This window comes from Salmo salar, chromosome ssa12, assembly GCF_905237065.1.
Source record: "Salmo salar chromosome ssa12, Ssal_v3.1, whole genome shotgun sequence".
NCBI classification, from domain to species: Eukaryota; Metazoa; Chordata; class Actinopteri; order Salmoniformes; family Salmonidae; genus Salmo; species Salmo salar.
Window position 1 is genome coordinate 64,525,146 of NC_059453.1, and position 20,054 is coordinate 64,545,199.

A 20,054-nucleotide genomic window follows, 5' to 3' on the forward strand; every position below is an offset into this window, starting at 1 on the left:
CATTTGTAAGTTGTTGGTATATTTTTATCAGTAATGGGTTCCTGTGATGTGGCTATGCCAGTTATCTGGCCGCCTGAAAATGCCACGGTGTTAAATACTTGAAAATACCAACTGTTGATGTAGGTTTTTGAGTTTGAAGTTCTTGGAGGTGTTTCTGAGGGTTACTCATGCCGAGGCTCCCGGGTGATACAATTCTGTCATGAAATGTCATTCATTTTATTCACCTTTCCCAAAATGCTCTGTGGAATTCAAGAGCAGCGGTAACACGTAGGAAAATGGTTTCTATGCAACATAATACTTTAACTAAAATACACACACTAGCGTTTGATCACCTCCTTGGTGACTCTGTGTTAAGTAATGTGTCTTCTGATTGAATTACAGTTTAACTACACATTTTGTTTCAGTCAGACAGCCTGTGTATGAGAGTTATAAAATATTCAACACATCTGTAGTTTTCATATTAATAAAAAAAAAAAACGTTTTATTTACATAAATTACAAGAAAGCACAAACTGGTTCACCAAAATCTACATTAAAAACATCTTGTATATATTACATTTAACAGATTTACTATAATTTACTCCATGTCTGAAGTAAAATCTTCAATAAAAAGAAGGGCTATAATACTGAATCTTTGACATCTCTTTTTAAAATTGCTACTAGTCAGAGAATGAAAACAGAATCGGGACATTGTACTCACATCACTAAGAGGATAACAAAATCTGGACAATCTTCTGTGTGACCTCTTTATTATCTGAAACAGCTGATTCTTGACTAGTGGTTATAGAAGTGTATACAATGGCAGCAGAGGAACATGAGGCTCAGTCTGTCAGTCTTCACAAAGATGAAGTCGTGGAGTCCACCACTTCCCGACCATTACACACCGTTGGTACAATATTGGAGGCTGAAGCTGCAGAAAGAGAATAGACCATTTTCTACAACACTTCTATCAGATTACAATCCACTGGCAGTCAGATTAGAGGTTAGAGAAGAAGATGGAGTAGAAAAGAACACCTCATTCTAAAATGTAGAGACGCTGGTGTGACAGCTCACCACAGGGGTGTTCTCAAGTGATGTGCTGTATCACGTAATGTGTTGAAACATCTCAGTGATTAATAATTATCATGTAAAATTACTTTAACGACCACGATGGAAATAATAATGATGATGATGGTGATGATGAAGGTTGTGTTCGCCTGCCGGCGGGGTTTGTACCTTGAGAGAAGCTGGATCCGGGGCCGGTGGTGACGCCGAAGCGGGTGGTGGACACCCGGAGCGAGGTGACGTTCTTCTGGGGCTGGAACAGGATGATGTGGGTCTTAGGGGCGAAGAGGCAGCCCAGTACCACTGAGCCACTCAGACTGACAGAGATGCACATGGTGGTGGTCTGCACCTGAAGGGGGGAGAGGGATAAATGGAGAAGATGGGACCAGAGACAGGGATTACTCATCTGATAAAGCCAATACATATCACATTACGGACAGGGTTGGGGAGTAACTGATTACATGTAATCTGATTACAAAAAAACGAACTCCAATCAGTAACGTTACAAGCAAAAATATTTAAATCAGATTACAGATACTTTTGTAAACCTAGATGATTACTTCTTGGATACCTATACATTTCCCAATGACATTCAATTCAGCATTTAAAAAAGGCGCAAGTTTAAGTTTGTTCCTCCTGAGCGAGTCTGACCCCTAATCAAAGGGCTACCCAGACCCCTCTTTTACGCTGCTGCTACTCTCTGTTTATTATCTACGCATAGTCACTTTAACTCTACCTGCATGTACATATTACCTCAATTACCTCGATTAACCGGTGCTCCCGCACATTGACTCTGTACCGGTACCCCCTGTATATAGCCTCGCTATTGTTATTTTACTGCTGCTGTTGAATTATTTGTTACTTTTACTTAACTCTTATTTTTCTTAACTGTATTATTGGTTAGGGGGCTTGTAAGTAAGCATTTCACTGTAATACCTGTTGTATTCGGCGCATGTGACAAATAACATTTTATTTGATTTGACCACAAGTCAGAGACCACTATGATGGCACACCAAATGCGTTTGATGGATAATTTGTCTTCTTCTAATGCCTTTTACGAGAAAAGTAATCCCCCAAAAATCTGATTACGTTACTGAGTTTGTTAAGCCAAAAGTTACATTACTGATACACATTTTGGACAGGTAACTAGTAATTGTAACGGATTACATTTAGAAATAACCTACCTACCCAACCCTGATTACGGAACACAATACACCATGGAGACTGAGGAATGTCAAAAAGCAAACAGATAGTAAGCAGACAATTTCAGGAAATAGGTTAAATGTGTGCTTGTGTGGTGCTACCAGCAGTATCTGAGAGGAGAGGGGTGTGAGTGAGTGAGCTGTTCGCCTGTCAGTCCCTCAAATCATCCTAACCCCCCTCCCCCTCCCGTCATCTCCTTCCAACCGCCCACATGCAGTTGTGTGTCATCAGCCAGTCCTTTTATATACAGCCAAGCTTAGTTTTTGTCTCTTCCCAGATTACTGTTTAGTTATAGTGCAGTGCTGCATGGTGGGTGGGTGCTGGGTGGATCTTGCCAGTCTGCCATCCACACACTTCCAAGGTGTCTGTCCATGTTTCCCTGAATACTAATATCAGCATTAGAATGAGCTGGGCTGGCAGGCAGAGAGCACCCAGCGGTAGACACGCTGTTCAAGCTGTGCTGTGGCCGTTCACTCACTGCTGTCACTGAATGCAAATTCACCATAACATGACACAAGTGAATCTTTGAGTTGTATAGTTCAATGTGAAATAAATAATTGATTTGTTGACCGGCTCAACTATCAGTCCCTTTGTTGAGCTGTACATTATGTTAAAAAGTTAATCCATCGGTTTAAATCTGGTTTATAATATAACTAAATGGTGGTAAACTGATGTCATCCTCATGTAAGTAACTGGATATTATCAAATAGCACACAGGTCCTATATCCCACACTTTGTACTCAAAAATAGTTTTAATAACACGGCAATGAGGACAATATACTGCATAATAAAGTGTTAAGCAAATATATTTCTTAGGAAGAGCTGAGAGCTGGAAATCTGTCTTCTCAGTGTGGGATTGAGTTGTTCATTATGAAACCTGACATACAGTAGACACAGATTTTTGTAAGTACTTTCTATAAGACTTTTAGATACAACCCACTGGGCACAGACGTCAATTCAACGTCTATTCCACATTGGTTCAACAAAATGTCATTGAATTGACGTGGAAACAACATTGATTCAACCAGTGTGTGCCCAGTGGGAAGTGTCTGTTTTTAAAAGGCTGTGTAGCCTGTGGTAGCCAAAAAGTCTATTCAGGTGTGTTTTTAGCACAGGAAGAGTGAGATCATGCTACATTTTCAGCCTGGTAACAGGATGTGAACATAGAGCATGAATGGATGATTTCAGTGTTTCTGTTGGATTGTAGAATATGAGTATATGAAATAAATGTCCCCAATAAAACCTAAAGATACAGGTAACTGCCAAAATAAAGGAAGCACCAACATAAAGTGTCTTAATAAGGCATGTTTTGTTGATGGTACTGTCTCAGATGCCGCTCCAGAATCTCCCATAAGTGTTCAATTGGGTTGAGATCTGGTGACTGAAACACACACACACTTTAAACCCGCTATGGTCCTTTGAGACCCCTTTTTCAAAGTCACTGAGATCTTTTCTTCTATCCATGGTAGCCAAAATAATGGGCAACAGGGCAATTTTATACATGACAATAAGGATGATGGGATGTTAATTGCTTAATTAACTCAGGAACAGGGGTGAAAGTAAGGCGGTATGTTCCGGTAAGGCGTCCTGGCAAAAGACACAGTGGGGGTACGCCGTACCAGTAAAACATGAGACTATCACAATAATTAAAACAAAATGTCAAGAGAACTGTAGGCTATTACACCATTATTAATCATTCCCTTATGTCATGAAACATTTGTGAATGGACTTGAAAACAGGTGGTATAGACTACATTCCAAAATGCAATGTGGTTAGACAAAAACACTGACATTTTGCGAAGGCAGGAATGAGTGGCCAACACTGATGCATAAATTCTTCCCCCCTGTCAAATGTCATTACACTTTTTGGTGTTTTGTGTAACAGATGTCTCTTTCCATTCACCACTGTTTGGAGGTTGGAAATATGTTGCGAGTGGATGAATGTGCACGGGGAGCCTAGTAAAGGAGCCCTTAAAATGACTGTTTAACAATCAGATAAAAACATCATGACTGGTTCTGTTTATGCCACAATAAAAGATGAACACATTTGAGATAAATATGCTTTTTGTGCGTATGGAACATTTCTGGGTTCATGAAGCATGGGACCAACACTTTACATGTTGCATTTATATTTTCTTCAGTGCACTTTGTATCCCTCATTTACTCAAGTGTTTCCTTTATTTTGGCAGTTACCTGTACATCTGATAGTTGTACAACCATGTACAAGCCTAGCTGCAGAGATTTGTAACAGCGTGGGGTAAGACAGCTGATGAGGCCTTTGATTTGTTGAACCACATTTTTGGCATCAATGATTTAAAACAAATCTTGAGGAATCAAAGTTAGATTATTCTGATGTATGGGTTACATGAAACAAGGGCACTCTTTACCTTTGGATATGACTGATGTTTCATTGCCTTTGTTAACCTATGTCACAGAGGTTGGAGGAAAAGCTGCTTGTCCCCCTTCAGAGATGACATCTTTAATATTTCATTTGATAATCATGTTTGTAATTCATGCCTCAGTACACCATATTTTCCCTGCTTAAACATTTCATGGGTGACATATGCAAATTACTGTTTGATTATTCAACCAGAGATTTCTGAAATCTCAGGGTGTGAGGACAACCATCTCATAGCAAGAGTGTAGCAGAAAGAACACAGCACAGTGACACAGCGGCTTGCGAAAGTATTCACCCCCTTGGCATTTTTCCTATTTTGTTGCCTTACAACCTTGAATTAAAATTGATTTTTGGGGGGGTTGTATCATTTGATTTACACAACATGCCTAACATTTTGGAGATGCAAAATATTTTTTATTGTGAAACAAACAAGAAATAAGACAAAAAAACAGAAAACTTGAGCGTGCATAACTATTCAACCCCCCCCCCCATCCAACTTGCCCATTCTTCAAGTTGGATGGGTTCCGCTCGTGTACAGCAATCTTTAAGTCATACCACAGATTCTCAATTGGATTGAGGTCTGGGCTTTCCAAGACATTTAAATGTTTCCCCTTAAACCACTCGAGTGTTGCTTTAGCATATGCTTAGGGTCATTGTACTGCTGGAAGGTGAACCTCTGTCCCAGTCTCAAATCTCTGGAAGACTGAAACAGGTTTCCCTCAAGAATTTCCCTGTATTCAGCGCCATCCATCAATCCTTCTATTCTGACCAGTTTTCCCAGTCCCTGCCAATGAAAAACATCCCCACAGCATGATTGATGCTGCCACCACCATGCTTCACTGTGGGGATGGGGTTCTGAAAGGTGTTGGGTTTGCAACAGACATAGCGTTTTCCTTGATGGCCAAAAATATAATTTTAATCTCATCTGACCAGAGTACCTTCTTCCATATGTTTGGGGAGTCTGCTTATTTCTTCTTTAAGCAATGGGTTTTTTTCTGGACACTCTTTCGTAAAGCCCAGCTCTGTGGAGTGAATGGCTTAAAGTGGTCCTATGGACAGATACTCCAATCTCTGCTGTGGAGCTTTGCAGCTCCTTCAGGATTATCTTTGGTCTCTTTGTTGCCTTTGATTAATGCCCTCCTTGCCTGGTCCATGAGTTTTGGTGGGCGGCCCTCTCTTGGCAGGTTTGTTGTGGTGCCATATTTTTTAATTTTTTTTATAATAGATTTAATGGTGCTCCGTGGGAAGTTCAAAGTTTCAGATATTTTTTATAACCCAACCCTGATCTGTACTTCTCCACAACTTTGTCCCTGACCTGTTTAGAGACCTCCTTGGTCTTCATGGTGCCGCTAGCTTGGTGGTGCCCCTTGCTTAGTGGTGTTGCAGACTCTGGGGCCTTTCGGAACAGCTGTATATATACTGAGATCATGTGACACTTAGATTGCACACAGGTGGACTTTATTTAACTAAATATGTTACTTCTGAAGGTAATTGGTTGCACCAGATCTTATTTAGGGGCTTCATAGCAAAGGGGGTGAATGCACATGCACGCACCACTTTTCCAATTTTAGTTTTTTAGAATTTTCTGAACCAAGTTATTTTTTTCATTTCACTTCACCAATTTGGACTATTTTGTGTATGTCCATTACATGAAATCCAAATAAAAATCAATTTAAATTACAGGTTGTAATGCAACAAAATAGGAAAAATGCCAAGGGGGATGAATACTTTTGCAAGGCACTGTATATCCCTCACAGCAGACAAAACAAATCACATGAGCCACTGTTTCAGTTCAGTTACATCAGAGATAATCAGAGTGGTCAGATTAGATATCTGTGTTGATCTGACACTCTGTTCTGTCCGTGTCCCACTCTTTCCCATACCCCTTCTGCCATGAGGTAGGGTCCCTCTGAAGCCCTTGGAGACCATAATCCCAGCACACGGGACACAGCTGGGACTTAACGTCCTGCTCTTTCACACTCCATTCCACAAAACTACGCACAGGGATGTTCTGTCCCACCTCCAGACCTCATGCTCTCCAGCCTGCCCATCTGTGTCTGCAGAGGTATAGGGTCACCAGGGGACCTCTCTCTGCCTCTCTCCCCGGCTCCAGTCCACAGAGGGATCCCAGAGGGAACCAAACACCACAGAGCTAAGTATGTCTTTCTGGAACTCTCTCTCTCTCCATCATCAGATCTTTAGGTACAAGACTTAACAATCCAAGCATGATTAGGTCACTTGGCCACAGAAATATTTTCCTAGCTGTTCTGATTTTTGCTCTGCTGTCCACACGCCACATACACACTTGTGTAAAGTATACACATACAATATTTACACAATGTTGGAGAGCATTACTTAATAAATCCATTGACTAATCGTTTGCTCTATGCTAATTGTCATTCAGTAGCTGATTTCAAGTGTGTTTTCAGTCCAAATCCATCCCACCTATTAAAACAAATATGATATGATCTCCTCTGAGCCTTTGTTCTCACCTGGAACAGATTTCTCAGCCACATGAAAAGAGAGCTGCTGCTTTTATCAAAGTTAAAGAGAAGTGTTCAAAGGGATTTGATATCTCACATCTCAACTCGCAGGTGCTTTAGAAAAGATTCATTGCGCCAAACTCACATTCCTTGACTTATGACTATGACTATTAGGACACAGGAAAACACAAGTAGAATTAACAACAAAGGGATCCATTTTGTGTGCCTTCCACCTCAGCTTGTAAAGTAGATATATGTTAGGCAGTGTGTTGATGTTGTGGTGTTATTCTTTGGAAAAGCAGTGATTATTTATACCAGAATAACAAACTCTCTGGGCCCTATTCAGACTTGAGATAAGTTGGCTTAACAAGGACTTGAGTCATTTATGTTTTACTTAAATCCATATTTTATTGACGTAGCCCTTTTACACTCACACCTGCATACGGGTTTAACTGACAGACATTCTGAACTTGAGCACCGTGCGTGACAAGAAGTTGCCCCCATCCCTCCCGTTAATTGGGCAACTTTTGCAAATGTTTTGTTGTCAATATCAGTGTCAGCATTTATGATCACTGTGTTTGATGTGCAGTTACAAGATAACATGACGTCATACCCCGGGTTGTTCTGGACAGAATGAACAGATGTTCCTATTAACTCCAAACTGTTCCCTTTCAATTGCTACCATACTTATGTATTTTCATATTTATTCTGTAAGAAACATTTCAATTTAGCCCTATCTATATATGCCAATTCCCATGAGTGTAAAGGATTAAAACTACATATCTCAAGTCTGAATCTGGCCCATAGAGTTGGTAACTCACCCTGTAGTCGCTGGCCGTGACGTAGAAGATGGGCTGGAAGGCCAGCCAGATGATACAGGTGGTGTACATGGTGAACCCAATGAACTTGGCCTCGTTGAAGTTCTCTGGACACTTCCTGGTCTTGAAGGCGTACACGGTGCAGAGGATGATGAGGATGCAGTTGTAGGTGAGGGACATGAGCATGCTGGAGTCTTTGCTGTTGCATTTGAGGGTAACTATGTCCCTCCTCTCTGGGCTCACCTCCTTCCTGACCCCCGGGGTCTCCACCAGGAGCCAGACCACCACCACCACCAGTTGGCAAGAGATCAGACCCCCGCAGATGGCCACCTGGGAGGCAGGGCTGATGAACCTCGGCCGCTGGGCTCCGTCCTTCACTCCGCTGAAGATGCGTGCGATGCGGTTAGTCTTGGTGAGGAGCGCTGAGTAGCAAACAGCGAAGGAGGTGCCCAGGCCAAGTCGACGTAGGGTACACACAGCCATGGAGGGCTTGGCGATATAGATGAAAGTCATGCTGTAGCACATCAGAACACCCAGCAGGAGAATGTAGGACACTTCCCGCCCACTGGCCTTCACCACGGGGGTGTCGTTGTGCTTGAGGAAGAGGCCGATGATGAAGAGTGTACACATTATGCCCAGGCAGGAGATGGTAACCGGGCCTATAGCCCAGGCATCTTCCCAGCGGATGTACTCCTCAGGCAGGTTGTAGCAGCCCGTCAAGTTGGCCAGGGGCCATTCGCCAAACTTGCAGTCGGTGCAGGTGAACTCATCCATCAGGTACTGGTAGGACTGGCAAGGGATGCAGATCCAGCAGCACACGTCTCCAGGCTGCATGCTTTTCACCTCGTTCTTCCTGCAGGGGTCGCTACACTGGGAGGTGGGTACAGCATGACCCTCCCAGGGGATCTGGCTGGTGTTGAAGGTCAGACTCTGGGCCCAGTAGCCCACCTTATGGTAGACATAGCGCCCGTCCTCTTTGTGGTAGTGGAATATGTTGTAGCGGCCCAGGCTGTCTCCAAAGGCATCGAACCTCACCATGTTCTCTGTGTCTGCTGGACGGAATGGAGCTGCAAGGTGTGAAAGAGAAGACCATGGACGTGTTATGATAGTTGAAAGTCAAATAAGCAAATTAATGTCTATCCATAACAATACAATATATGATCAACCCTCTGAACTCTGACTAAGATTGGTATTTTGAATTAATTGTGTTTTCTTTCCTAGCATCATTGATATAATAAATCGACGATCTTGGAGTCGACATGTTCTGATGGAATGAGCTTGTTTGTGCTTCATCACTTCACCTCTGTATCTCCCCTCTGACAATCCATTCCTTCCACATGGGATTGAACAGTAGCTGATGCATCGGGGACACAGGTGCAAACCCAGCATTTACATAATTGAAGCCAGAAGGTTGACTCTGTTTTCTTTGACACAGGTTTATTGCACTTGAATGTGAATGCGATTCAGCAGTCTGTTTTACTATTCAGGTGTCAAAAACTATGGATTTACAGCAGATTATACCATGGAATTGTTGAATACTCGTTTCTTAATGGCTTGAAGGGCATTCTTGAGCGTGCATTATTTCCCTATAACGCACAGCATATCGGCATGGTAGAATTCAATTGGTACCGAGTCAATGTGCGGGGCTACAGGTTAGTCTAGGTAATTGAGTAAATATGTACATGTATGTAGGGGTAAAGTGACTATGCATAGATAATAGATAATAAACAGTGGCAGCAGCATAAAAAGGGGGGGGGGGGTCAATGCAAATAGTCCGGGTAGCAATTTGATTAACTGTTTAAGCCTTTTGGACGACTTGGCGCTCCGGTACCGCTTGCCATGCGGTAGCAGAGAGAACAGTCTATGACTAGGGCGGCTGGAGTCTTTGGCAATTTTTAGGGCCTTCCTCTGACACCTCCTGTTATAGTGGTCCTGGATGGCAGGAAGCTTGGCCCCAGTGATGTACTGGGCCATACGCACTACCCTCTGTAGCGCCTTGTAGTCGGAGGCCGAGCAGTTGCCATACCAGGCGGTGATGCAACCAGTCAGGTTGCTCTTGATGGTGCAGCTGTATAACTTTTTGAGGAGCTGAGGACACATGACAAATCTTTTCAGTCTCCCGAGGGGGAATAGGTGTTGTCGTGCCCTCTTCACGACTGTCTTGGTGTGTTTGGACCATGACAGTTTGTTGGTGATGTGGACACCAAGGAACTTGAAGCTCTCAACCTGCTCCACTACAGCCCCATGGCCATTTCTAGAGGCAAATGTGTTAAATTATAAAATGGGTTGTTTTGATCCTGATTGGTTGATATGGGACAACAACTCCTGCAAAATATCATAATTCCACAGTTGCGGGCAGGAAATGAATGAACTTCATCTCCCTCTGGGAAAAAAAGCATCTACACATTATTTTTCCACACTACTATTTGGTTTGCAACAGTTGGGGGTTTTATAAGCCTACCAGTCTGCCTCCTCTATGACCTGTGCAACAATGTATAATTTTACAAATGTGATCTCTCCCTTGCGAGTAGGCTAGCAAGCCTAAGATTGAACAATGAACATGAAACTAATAATTCACCAGGGAAACCGGCGCAAGGCAGCATATGTAAGCCTATTGGATATTTATTAAATCCTTATTTATTGAAGTTATTGTCGCTCATCATTTAATCTGAGATAGATAGCTACATGCCAATTATATAGCAACATCGAATGAATAGAATGGTTAGAATGAAGGACTGGGTCAAAACATGAGAAAATATCTAAGGACCAGCCCGCTTGGGTAGCAACTTCAGAAGGCAAAAGTTATTCGATGCGGGCCTGGAGGCAAGGGAAATAGATATGAGTGGCCATCGGTGTGAGAGCTCACTAAACAGTTATTGGCAGCCCCTAACATGGAGAACAGAAAGTGCTGGCACGCCTTTTAGCTGGCAACAATGTGAGAGGTAAGTCCCATTCTCCGCCAAAGAAGAGGAAATCACTGGCTGTCACTAACCAGGACCATGGAGAGTTCTTCTAACGGTGTGCCGTCAACGGAAACTTGACTATTAACATCACCAGCTAGGTTGCTAGCTAGCTACATGCCAATGATTTGTTTAGCATAGCAACGTCGAATGAATAGAATGATTAGAATGAACGACTGGGTCAAAACATGAGAAAATACAGTATATCCATAAAAACTTATGCTGATTCATGATTTCGACTGCTTGAAAAAAGCTGCCAGCCTGTCTGTCTCATCCCGACTCCCGACACGTTCATTACCATAGGACAGCTAGAGATCGAATTTCAATATTGAAACAATGTTGCAAATGTTGGCGAGACAGAGAGCAAGGTTATTCAAATCTTTGCTGTTGAAAACCAAATGCTAGTCTAGAAGGGAGATAATGTCTAGATGCTTTTACTGAGTAGATCTAGTATATAAGTTGCCTGGCTGATCTGATGAGACAGTGGATTGTGCAGTCAGAGTAAATAGGCATTTCAACGTCATAGATTTAGCCGGTGTTAACTTGTGGAATAGTCATAACCTGTGGAATGTGGTTTTAACCAATCAGCATCCGGGATTAGACTCACCCGTTGTATAACACACGATAATCTCCGGTTTCAAGGGCGTTTTTGCTTAATTATAGCCATGGTATAAAAGGGATAATTAACTCCATGTGTTCTCTGGAAAATAATGCAACTCCTTGGAAGGTCAGTTCCACTCACCTAGCGCGTCATGGAATACACCTTCCACCTTGTTTATTATTTCCCTAGACGCATAGCCTCTTGTTAATTATCCCTTACTTCATCACCCTGGAATAAACAGTTACAATCACTTTGTACCATGTCAAAAACATTGAAAATTAATCAATTCATAATCTCTAACTATGGAAAAACTATTTGCAAGCCATGTATAGAAATATCAATGCATTTATAGGATTTTTTAGAACCATTCTTAGCTGAATAGGCCCTTTTTTTAACTAGAGGAAACAGGGCTTTATTATGGATAAAGGGTCGTTTGTGACCCTGCTGTACTGCCTTCTTCCCACAGATGTCCATACACTTCAGGCCATTGGGCGATTGTAGTCTTGTAGTCCAATCTGATGTCTTCTGACAGCAAGATCCCCTGGGGATCCATCTAAAATCCATGAACGGCTGAGATGGATTGCTTGGGTAAAGCAACCCTCATGGACTTCAAACCACCCACCATTACTCATGCATGAAAATATTATTGCCTTTTACTCCATCAATACTTTAAGACTAATTACTCAGTCAATAGTTTAGTAGTTAGTGCATTTGGCTTGGTGGTGTTGTTGTACAGATGTGTTGATGCTATAGGGTTTTACATAAATGATCTGATACACTTGCTAACTATCTTTGCTCACCACATGAATAAGAGTGTCGATGCCTAATGAAAGTGTTTAAGTACAGTAATTCCTATTTGTGATATCCAGGTTCTGGGCCAAATCACTGTCCTCGCACTCCAGGCAGATGAGATGTGTGACAAAATGAGCCTCAGAGAGTGAGGCTGGACATGGATGTTTCATCTTTGCAAATTGAATCATTGCAAGCTGTTATCTTCAGCAGTATTATAAACAACAACTTGAATTAGTCATTGGACTGTTCCTATGTTTAGGTAGGAATTGATACAATGGATCTAATTTGATGTAATCAAATTTGTCACCAAGCAGGGCACTCATGGGTAGATTATGATTGCAAGATATCATGCAGTGTAGTTTTAATTTTCAACATTATGTGGTGAGAGGATAATTAGAGAAAAGGATAATATAGATAAACCAAATGAAGTACTAAAAAACCGAATTGAATATGATCTATTTGTTCTCTGGCAATATTCTAAAGGGAAATCACATTTCTTAGGATATAGTTAGACTACGGAGGTCATGAAATGTTGTCAGCCACTGGTGATTGTCATGCAAATCACTGCAGGACTCACAGTAATTGACCTTTATTTAACATAAACACGTTTAGCATCTCCGGCTTCCACACTTAGCGGACCTTTGGAACATGTACAGTTTTAAAAAGTCTAATAAATCCATTTAATATAGCCTACACAATCACAATAAATCCATGATTTATTTTAGTCAAGTCTAAAGAAACATTATGATGTGAAGAAAATGTAGCCTATTTCAGAAGAACAGAATAGCATATTCTGAGCCATCCATATGTTAGGCCCTGATCTGGCTATGCCATATAGCTGTAGGCTACACTAGTTAATTTAGCAGGCAAGATTTGCTTATAATTCCCATGGCATTATTTGATATTATTTTATAGTAAGAACAATACAATTGAACATAGTTGACTGACATAGAAAGGATATTTTATCCAAATGATTTACAAAGGGGTGTGCACATGCAGCTATTCTGTGTTGAGTGGTTGACAAAGAAACAGGTCCTCCTATATGCTTCATTTAGAGTTATTTATGCAGATTTAGTTGTAATACAAACGTTAGGCAATATGTCTTGATTTCTAATATATTCTAAGGCTGCATGACGCAACTAATGAAATTGAGTTGCATTAAGGCTGCACACACTTCATCAGTATCTCATTCACAATTTGGCAAGCACTGGATAATATTCTCACCCATCAGACTATTCTCAATTTATTATCTGGTATTTACGTATATCCTACTAATGCTGTATATGTGTGGAATATTTTTTTATTTAGAATGACCCACAAAATAACAGACGTCATCAGTAGCCTGCACTTGAATAGCGAATGGAGGTTATGTTTTAAATATGCCAGGTATGCTACCCCATTCGTAAAGCCGATTAATGTGCATCATTTTAAGAATTTAGCAATAAATATAGCTACACGAGAAAGCTGGGATCCTCTTTTAAATAGTGTCCAGTCAAAAGTCACATGATTGCGCAATAACTGGGCTTATAAGAACACGTTTCTCTAGGCTCTGTAGGCTATGGGCTCTGGGCTCTCCAAAACTTATAGGCCTATGAGCTATGGGCTCTCTAAAACATATAGGCCTATGGGCTCGGCTACATGATACATGCGACTAATTTGAAAAAGTGCATACACTGTTCCTTGCCTTTTAGACTACACACGCTGGGCATCATTCACAAGTGATAATATTCTCACCCATCAGACTATTCTCAATTTAATCTGGTCTTTACATATGCTAAATTATATATGTGTGAAATTAGTTTTGATTTAGAAAGGCCATTATCATGCATCTGTCGGAACACGAGTAGGGGAAAAAAGACATGTCATCTGTATGCATTTCAACAGCAAATGGAGGACGCTTTTCCGGTGGTTCATTTTCATGCCAGCCAGGTAGGCTACTCCAGTTGTAAAGCAAAGCAATGTGCTTCATTTTAGGAATGTTGTGAAATAAATATTGTAAGCCTATAGAAATATGATTGGATCCTCCTCTTTTTAATAGAGGCCATCAAAACTCTGTTTTCTCACGCAATTGCATAGCCTATAGAAATGTTGTACAACATGGGCTTATAGGAACACATTTCTTTCCATGCATCAACCAGCTATAAGGAGCTGGCTCTCACTGAGCAACAGGTGATCCTATTCCTCTCAAACTGTGAATGGCAGGACTCCCATGAAGTGTTTGATTTGATTTGATTTTCGATTTCATTTGCATTGATGTCAGAGTGATTAGAAGGACAATAGATTGCAGAGTATTGGCCTCACAGGAGGTTGGTGGAACCTTAATTGGGTAGGACAGAATCCTGGTAATGGCTGGAGCGTCAAAAGTGGCATGGTACCAAATATAGCAAACGTATGCTTTCCATGTGTTTGACGTCATTTCATTTGCACCGTTCCGGCCATTATTCTGAGCCATCCTCCCCTCAGCAGCCTGCTGCTGTTTGGTAGGCTACTAATGACCATCAGCAGCATTAGAGCGCAGTGGCGTGGCCCAACGGTCACGTGGAATTTGACTTGGAAGTTGACTCGTGACTGCCGGTGTGGCGGTAATATGGTCACGGTAACAATCCTAGATATAGTATTTTTTTAGGATATAGAACATCTAATTTCTCTGTATACAGAATAGTCATGTAACCTTGTCATAGCCATACACATCAATCTTCTTAACTCACCGTCAAACTTGGTCTTGAGAATATACTCCCTGTAGAATCTCCTGCCATTGCCTGGCTTCAGAGCGTCACAGACCTTGGTGGTGGCGTTGGGGCACAGTGTCTGCCTCATGTTGTGCAGGGCATGAGCCATGGCATAGACAGCATTCACCACAAACATGATCTTCGACTCCGGCTCAAACAGGCCATCGCGCAGAGAGTGCTTCCCACAACCCAGGTCATGGAGGCTACACTGGAAACGATTCTCCCAGAACTCCCTGAACCAGGGGTTGCGTGTGTTGTTGTAGGGGTTCAGGCCTGTGAAGTACTCAGCAAACTGAAGTATGGGGTAGGAGGCCAGCTCGATGGTGAAGGCCCCATCTGCCACAGCCTCGCTGCCTCTCACCACACTATCCTGTCTCCCCCAGCCATCGCTGGCCACCCAGATGAAGGACACGTTCATGCGGTTGGCGGCTACCAGCAGTTCCCGGGCATCCTCACTGCGCGTGAAAAGGATGACCACCTTGGCGTTGGACTTCTGCTGTAGCGAGCGGATCACCTGGTCGTAGCTGTAGCGGTTCATCGAGCGGCTCACCTTAGCTGAGGTGGCGATGCAGATCTGGCTGGCGCGGGCTTCCTGCTGGAAGGCATCGATACCTGTCTCCCCGTAGTCGCCCTCCGATGCCACGGTGGACACGTAGGTCCAATTGAAGTAGCGCAGGATCTCTGCCATGGCCTTGGCCTGATAGAAGTCAGGGGGCACCGTGCGGGCAAAGTAGTCGTAGCGGCTCTTGTCACTGAGCTTGGCGCTGGTGGAGGCATAGCTGATCTGAGGAATCTGGAAAAGACGAAGGAGGTTGGCCACCTGGAGAGGGAGAGAGGTACCATGAGACCATGATCAAGATTTCAACAATACTGTAGGTATTTACTGTACCTAGACTTTACACCGGGGTTCCCCAACTGGCAGCCCATAGGCCAAATTTGGCTCATGGGAGGTTTTAGTTGGCCCCCCAAGTTCTTGGAGCAACTAAACACCACTAAATCAGCGGTCAATTTGCAGTCCACAAATTATTTGTAATTATGTTCTGGCCCTATGACCATCCTCTCAAGACAAAATCGCCCCCCTGCTAAATCTAGTTGATGATGCCTGCTTTACACCCTCATAATAGTACTGGTAAAGTTTAGTACTATAACTGTTATACATGTATTACAATTCACTGCATTAATGGGAGTTCTGATATTTTATTGAATCAAAACAGATATTGCGTGTGGGTAATTTCTTTATAACTCATAATTTCATAAGTTCATGAAATGAGCCATATCAGATACAGAATACTGTAGTCTCACTAGCATTTTGGCCAACAGGGACAATCAGTCTCTCCAATCTGTAGCCTCTCATCTCCCTCTGAGTCCCAGCAGTGTATTTCACAAATCTCCTTTCTGCTGATTGTGTGACAACATCCTGGGGTTGCCACGGGCTCCAGGGATGCCCACATAACCTACTACCCAGATATGTCATATCTGATCTACCACACTGTCAACAACATCCACCAATAAAGCCATGCAATATCAGATGATTCATTGCCTTGATATGGAAACACACGGTATGAACTACATTTAGATATAGATTCCATTTCACTATAAAGAAATACTCAGAAAAAGACAGACACAGAGAGACAGACAGAAGGGGAGTCTGGTCTGATCACGCCAAAGAATGCCACGCCACTTGTATTCTCTTTTAATTCAGGGTCTCACTCTCATAGCATAACATCTTGAATTCCAGCAAACCTTTCCTTTAATGAAATTTGATAGCACATCATGAATTACGTTGGCATTCAATACTTTGTTTGACATTTAATTTGTGCAATTTTAACATACAAGTCAAGAATAAGAAAATAGATGCGTAGGTGTTCTGAAATTATGTTGAAATAGTATGCACGGCCATATATAGAAGATCAGGGTTATTTGACCAAGACCTCTATGAGATATCTAATTAATTCTGTATATCATAATAATTAACGATTATTAAACATTTTTGCTAGTTGAAAATGCAGCGTAAATGAAGTCAAACATTGGGAGATGTCAAGGGAAATCTGTTGTGATGTGCCTGAATGAGTCTTAATCACAGGACTCTTTATTAAGTTTTCTGTTTTGCAGACGCTCTTATCCAGAGCGACTTACAGGAATAATTAGGGTTAAGTGCCTTGCTCAAGGGCACATCGGCATATTTTTCTCCTAGTCGGATCTGGGATTCAACCCAGCAACCTTTCGGCTACTGGCCCAACGCTCTTAACCGCTAGGGTACCTGCCGTCCTTATTATTCTCGGAGATCAGAGGGATGAATACCAGATGTGATTTCCTAACTGAGATATTTATTAAAATGAATGCATTAATATTATACAATACACTCTACGATAGCAAAATCAGAAGCAGCTGGAATTGAACCCAAGACCTCAATCGTCCAGATACAAACTAGTCATCCATCTAGACTCTAAACCTCAGAATGTCATATATGGTGATATGTATTGGCACGGTATGCGTCACAGGAATTATTGCTACACTATTACAGTAATATGTAACTAAAATATCTTGTTCTTTAAACAAGAGAAGGTGGCAGTCAAATCATATTCAAAATAGTTATTGCGTTTTATGCATGTTGCCATAGAAACTGTTTAAAACATATGAGTAGTTGTCTGTTTAATATTTGAAAAGTGTGTTTCCCTGGAGGCTTCCTGCCTGGCTGACTAGAGATTCCCTGACTGGGAGCTCTAGTTATTATTGCCATGAAACATTCTCCAAAAACCTCTCCTTCCCTAACCCACCTCGACAGGCTTTTTAAACACATGTTCAGACAGCTAGCAGCAGCCAGTTTTTTCTCCTAGGAGAATTCGAGCACCAACTTAAGTGCCAACTGACACAAGATTCAGAAAGTACAAAATCTAAGTCTAACTTTCATCTAAAAATAAAACTTCCTAGATTAGCACTACCATCAACCTTTACCCACTGGGCACAGAAGTCAATTCAACGTCTATTATAAGTTGGTTCAATGTAATTTCATTGAAATGACGTGGAAACAATGTTGATTCAACGTGTGTGTATCTAGTGGGCAGTTTGCTCAACTGTAATGCAACAATGATTTTAATTGGGATGCATGCAGCCCTGAAATCATTGACAAGCACTGGCGTGTATTCATGGATGCCAAGGGAAGCCAGGCTTCCCCAAAAAAATTGACAGAGAAAAAAAGAAAGAGGGGCACGAAACAGCGCCCCTCTGTATGTGTAGGCCATCTATCTGATGCTGTCAGGTCCAAAAAGTATGACATTGCTGCTGCCCGTAGCATTTTAATTTTTAACATTTATTTAACTAGGCAAGTCAGTTAAGAACAAATTGTTATTTACAATGACGGCTACCCCGCAAAACCCAGACGATGTTGGGCCAATTGTGCGCCGCCCTATGGGACTCCCAATCACGGCAGGATGTGATACAGCCTGATTTGAACCAGGGACTGTAGTGACACCTCTTGCACTGAGATGAAGCGTCTTAGATCGCTGCGCCATTCGGGAGCATTGAACGCAAGGGAACGGAGCATTTGGCCTCCCTTGATAAAAAAATGGAAATAATAATAATAGCCAATCAGCGTTGAGCTAAACTGATTGAGCTCAACTGTGAATGGAAGTTGGAAGTTCAATATGTAGCTAGATGTAGAAGGCAAATGTTCACTAGCTAACCATGCCCTTGAAAGGAAATTAGGCTAGTGAGCAAGCATTTTAGCCAGGTAGCCTAGGACAACAAAAAATACAAGTGTGTACTGTATGACAGAGTGATGAAAGAGAGCAGGATTCTCGTTTCTCTACAAGTAGGGTGAGTCAAAATGTTTTTTTCTACTTGCATGAACATGCATGCACACACACACACACACACACACACACACACACACACACACACACGCACGCACACACACACACACACACACACACACACACACACACACACACACACATAGAAATCAGAACCATGGACAGCCACATCATATTTACAGTTGAAGTCAGATGTTTACATACACCTTAGCCAAATACATTTAAACTCAGTTTTTCACAATTCCTGACATTTAATCCTAGAAAAAGTCCCTGTCATAGGTCAGTTATGATCACCACTTTATTTTAACAATGTGAAATGTCAGAATAATAGTAGAGAGAATGATTTATTTCAGCTTTTATTTCTTTCATCACATCCCCAGTGGGTCAGAAGTTTACATACACTCAATTAGTATTTGGTAGCATTGCCATTAAATTGTTTAACTTGGGTCAAACGTTTCGGGTAGCCTTCCACAAGCTTCCCACAATAAGTTGGGTGAATTTTGGTCCATTCCTCCTGATAGAGCTGCTGTAACTGAGTCAGGTTTGTAGGCCTACTTGCTCGCACATGCTTTTTCAGTTCTGCCCACAAATGTTCTATAGGATTGAGGTCAGGGCTTTGTGATGGTCACTCCAATACCTTGACTTTGTTGTCCTTAAGCCATTTTGCCACAACTTTGGAAGTATGCTTGGGATCATTATCCATTTGGAAGACCCATTTGCGACCAAGCTTTAACTTCCTGACTGATGTCTTGAGATGTTGCTTCAAAATATCCACATAATTTTCCTTCGTCGTGATGCCATCAATTTTGTGAAGTGTACAAGTTCCTCCTGCAGCAAAGCACCCCCACAAGATGATGCTGCCACCCCTGTGCTTCATGATTGGAATGGTGTTCTTTGGCTTGCAAGCCTCCCCCTTTTTCCTCCAAACATAACGATGGTCATTATGGCCAAACAGTTCTATTTTTGTTTCATCAGCCCAGAGGACATTTCTCCAAAAACTACGATCTTTGTCCCCATGTGCAGTTGCAAACCATAGTCTGGCTTTTTTATGGCAGTTTTGGAGCAGTGGCTTCTTCCTTGCTGAGCGGCCTTTCAGGTTATGGTGATATAGGACTCGTTTTACTGTGGATATAGATACTTTTGTACCTGTTTCCTCCAGCATCTTCACAAGGTCCTTTGCTGTTGTTCTGGGATTGACTTGCACTTTTTGCACCAA

General features: G+C 42.0%; 1 protein-coding gene across 1 annotated transcript in view; it reads right to left on the minus strand.

Moving 5' to 3' along the window:
• Positions 1-285: 285 nt before the first annotated feature.
• The window catches only part of LOC106565576 (metabotropic glutamate receptor 2), a 59,226-nt gene continuing 39,457 nt past the window's right edge, over positions 286-20,054 (minus strand). Inside the window, exons 3-6 of the mRNA XM_014132850.2 lie at positions 15,006-15,846; positions 7,948-9,011; positions 1,215-1,392; positions 286-909 (exon numbers count right to left, since the gene is read on the minus strand). Of these exons, the coding sequence (XP_013988325.1) occupies positions 836-909; positions 1,215-1,392; positions 7,948-9,011; positions 15,006-15,846 (2,157 nt within the window). The 3' untranslated portion in view covers positions 286-835. The remainder of the gene's footprint in view (positions 910-1,214; positions 1,393-7,947; positions 9,012-15,005; positions 15,847-20,054) is intronic.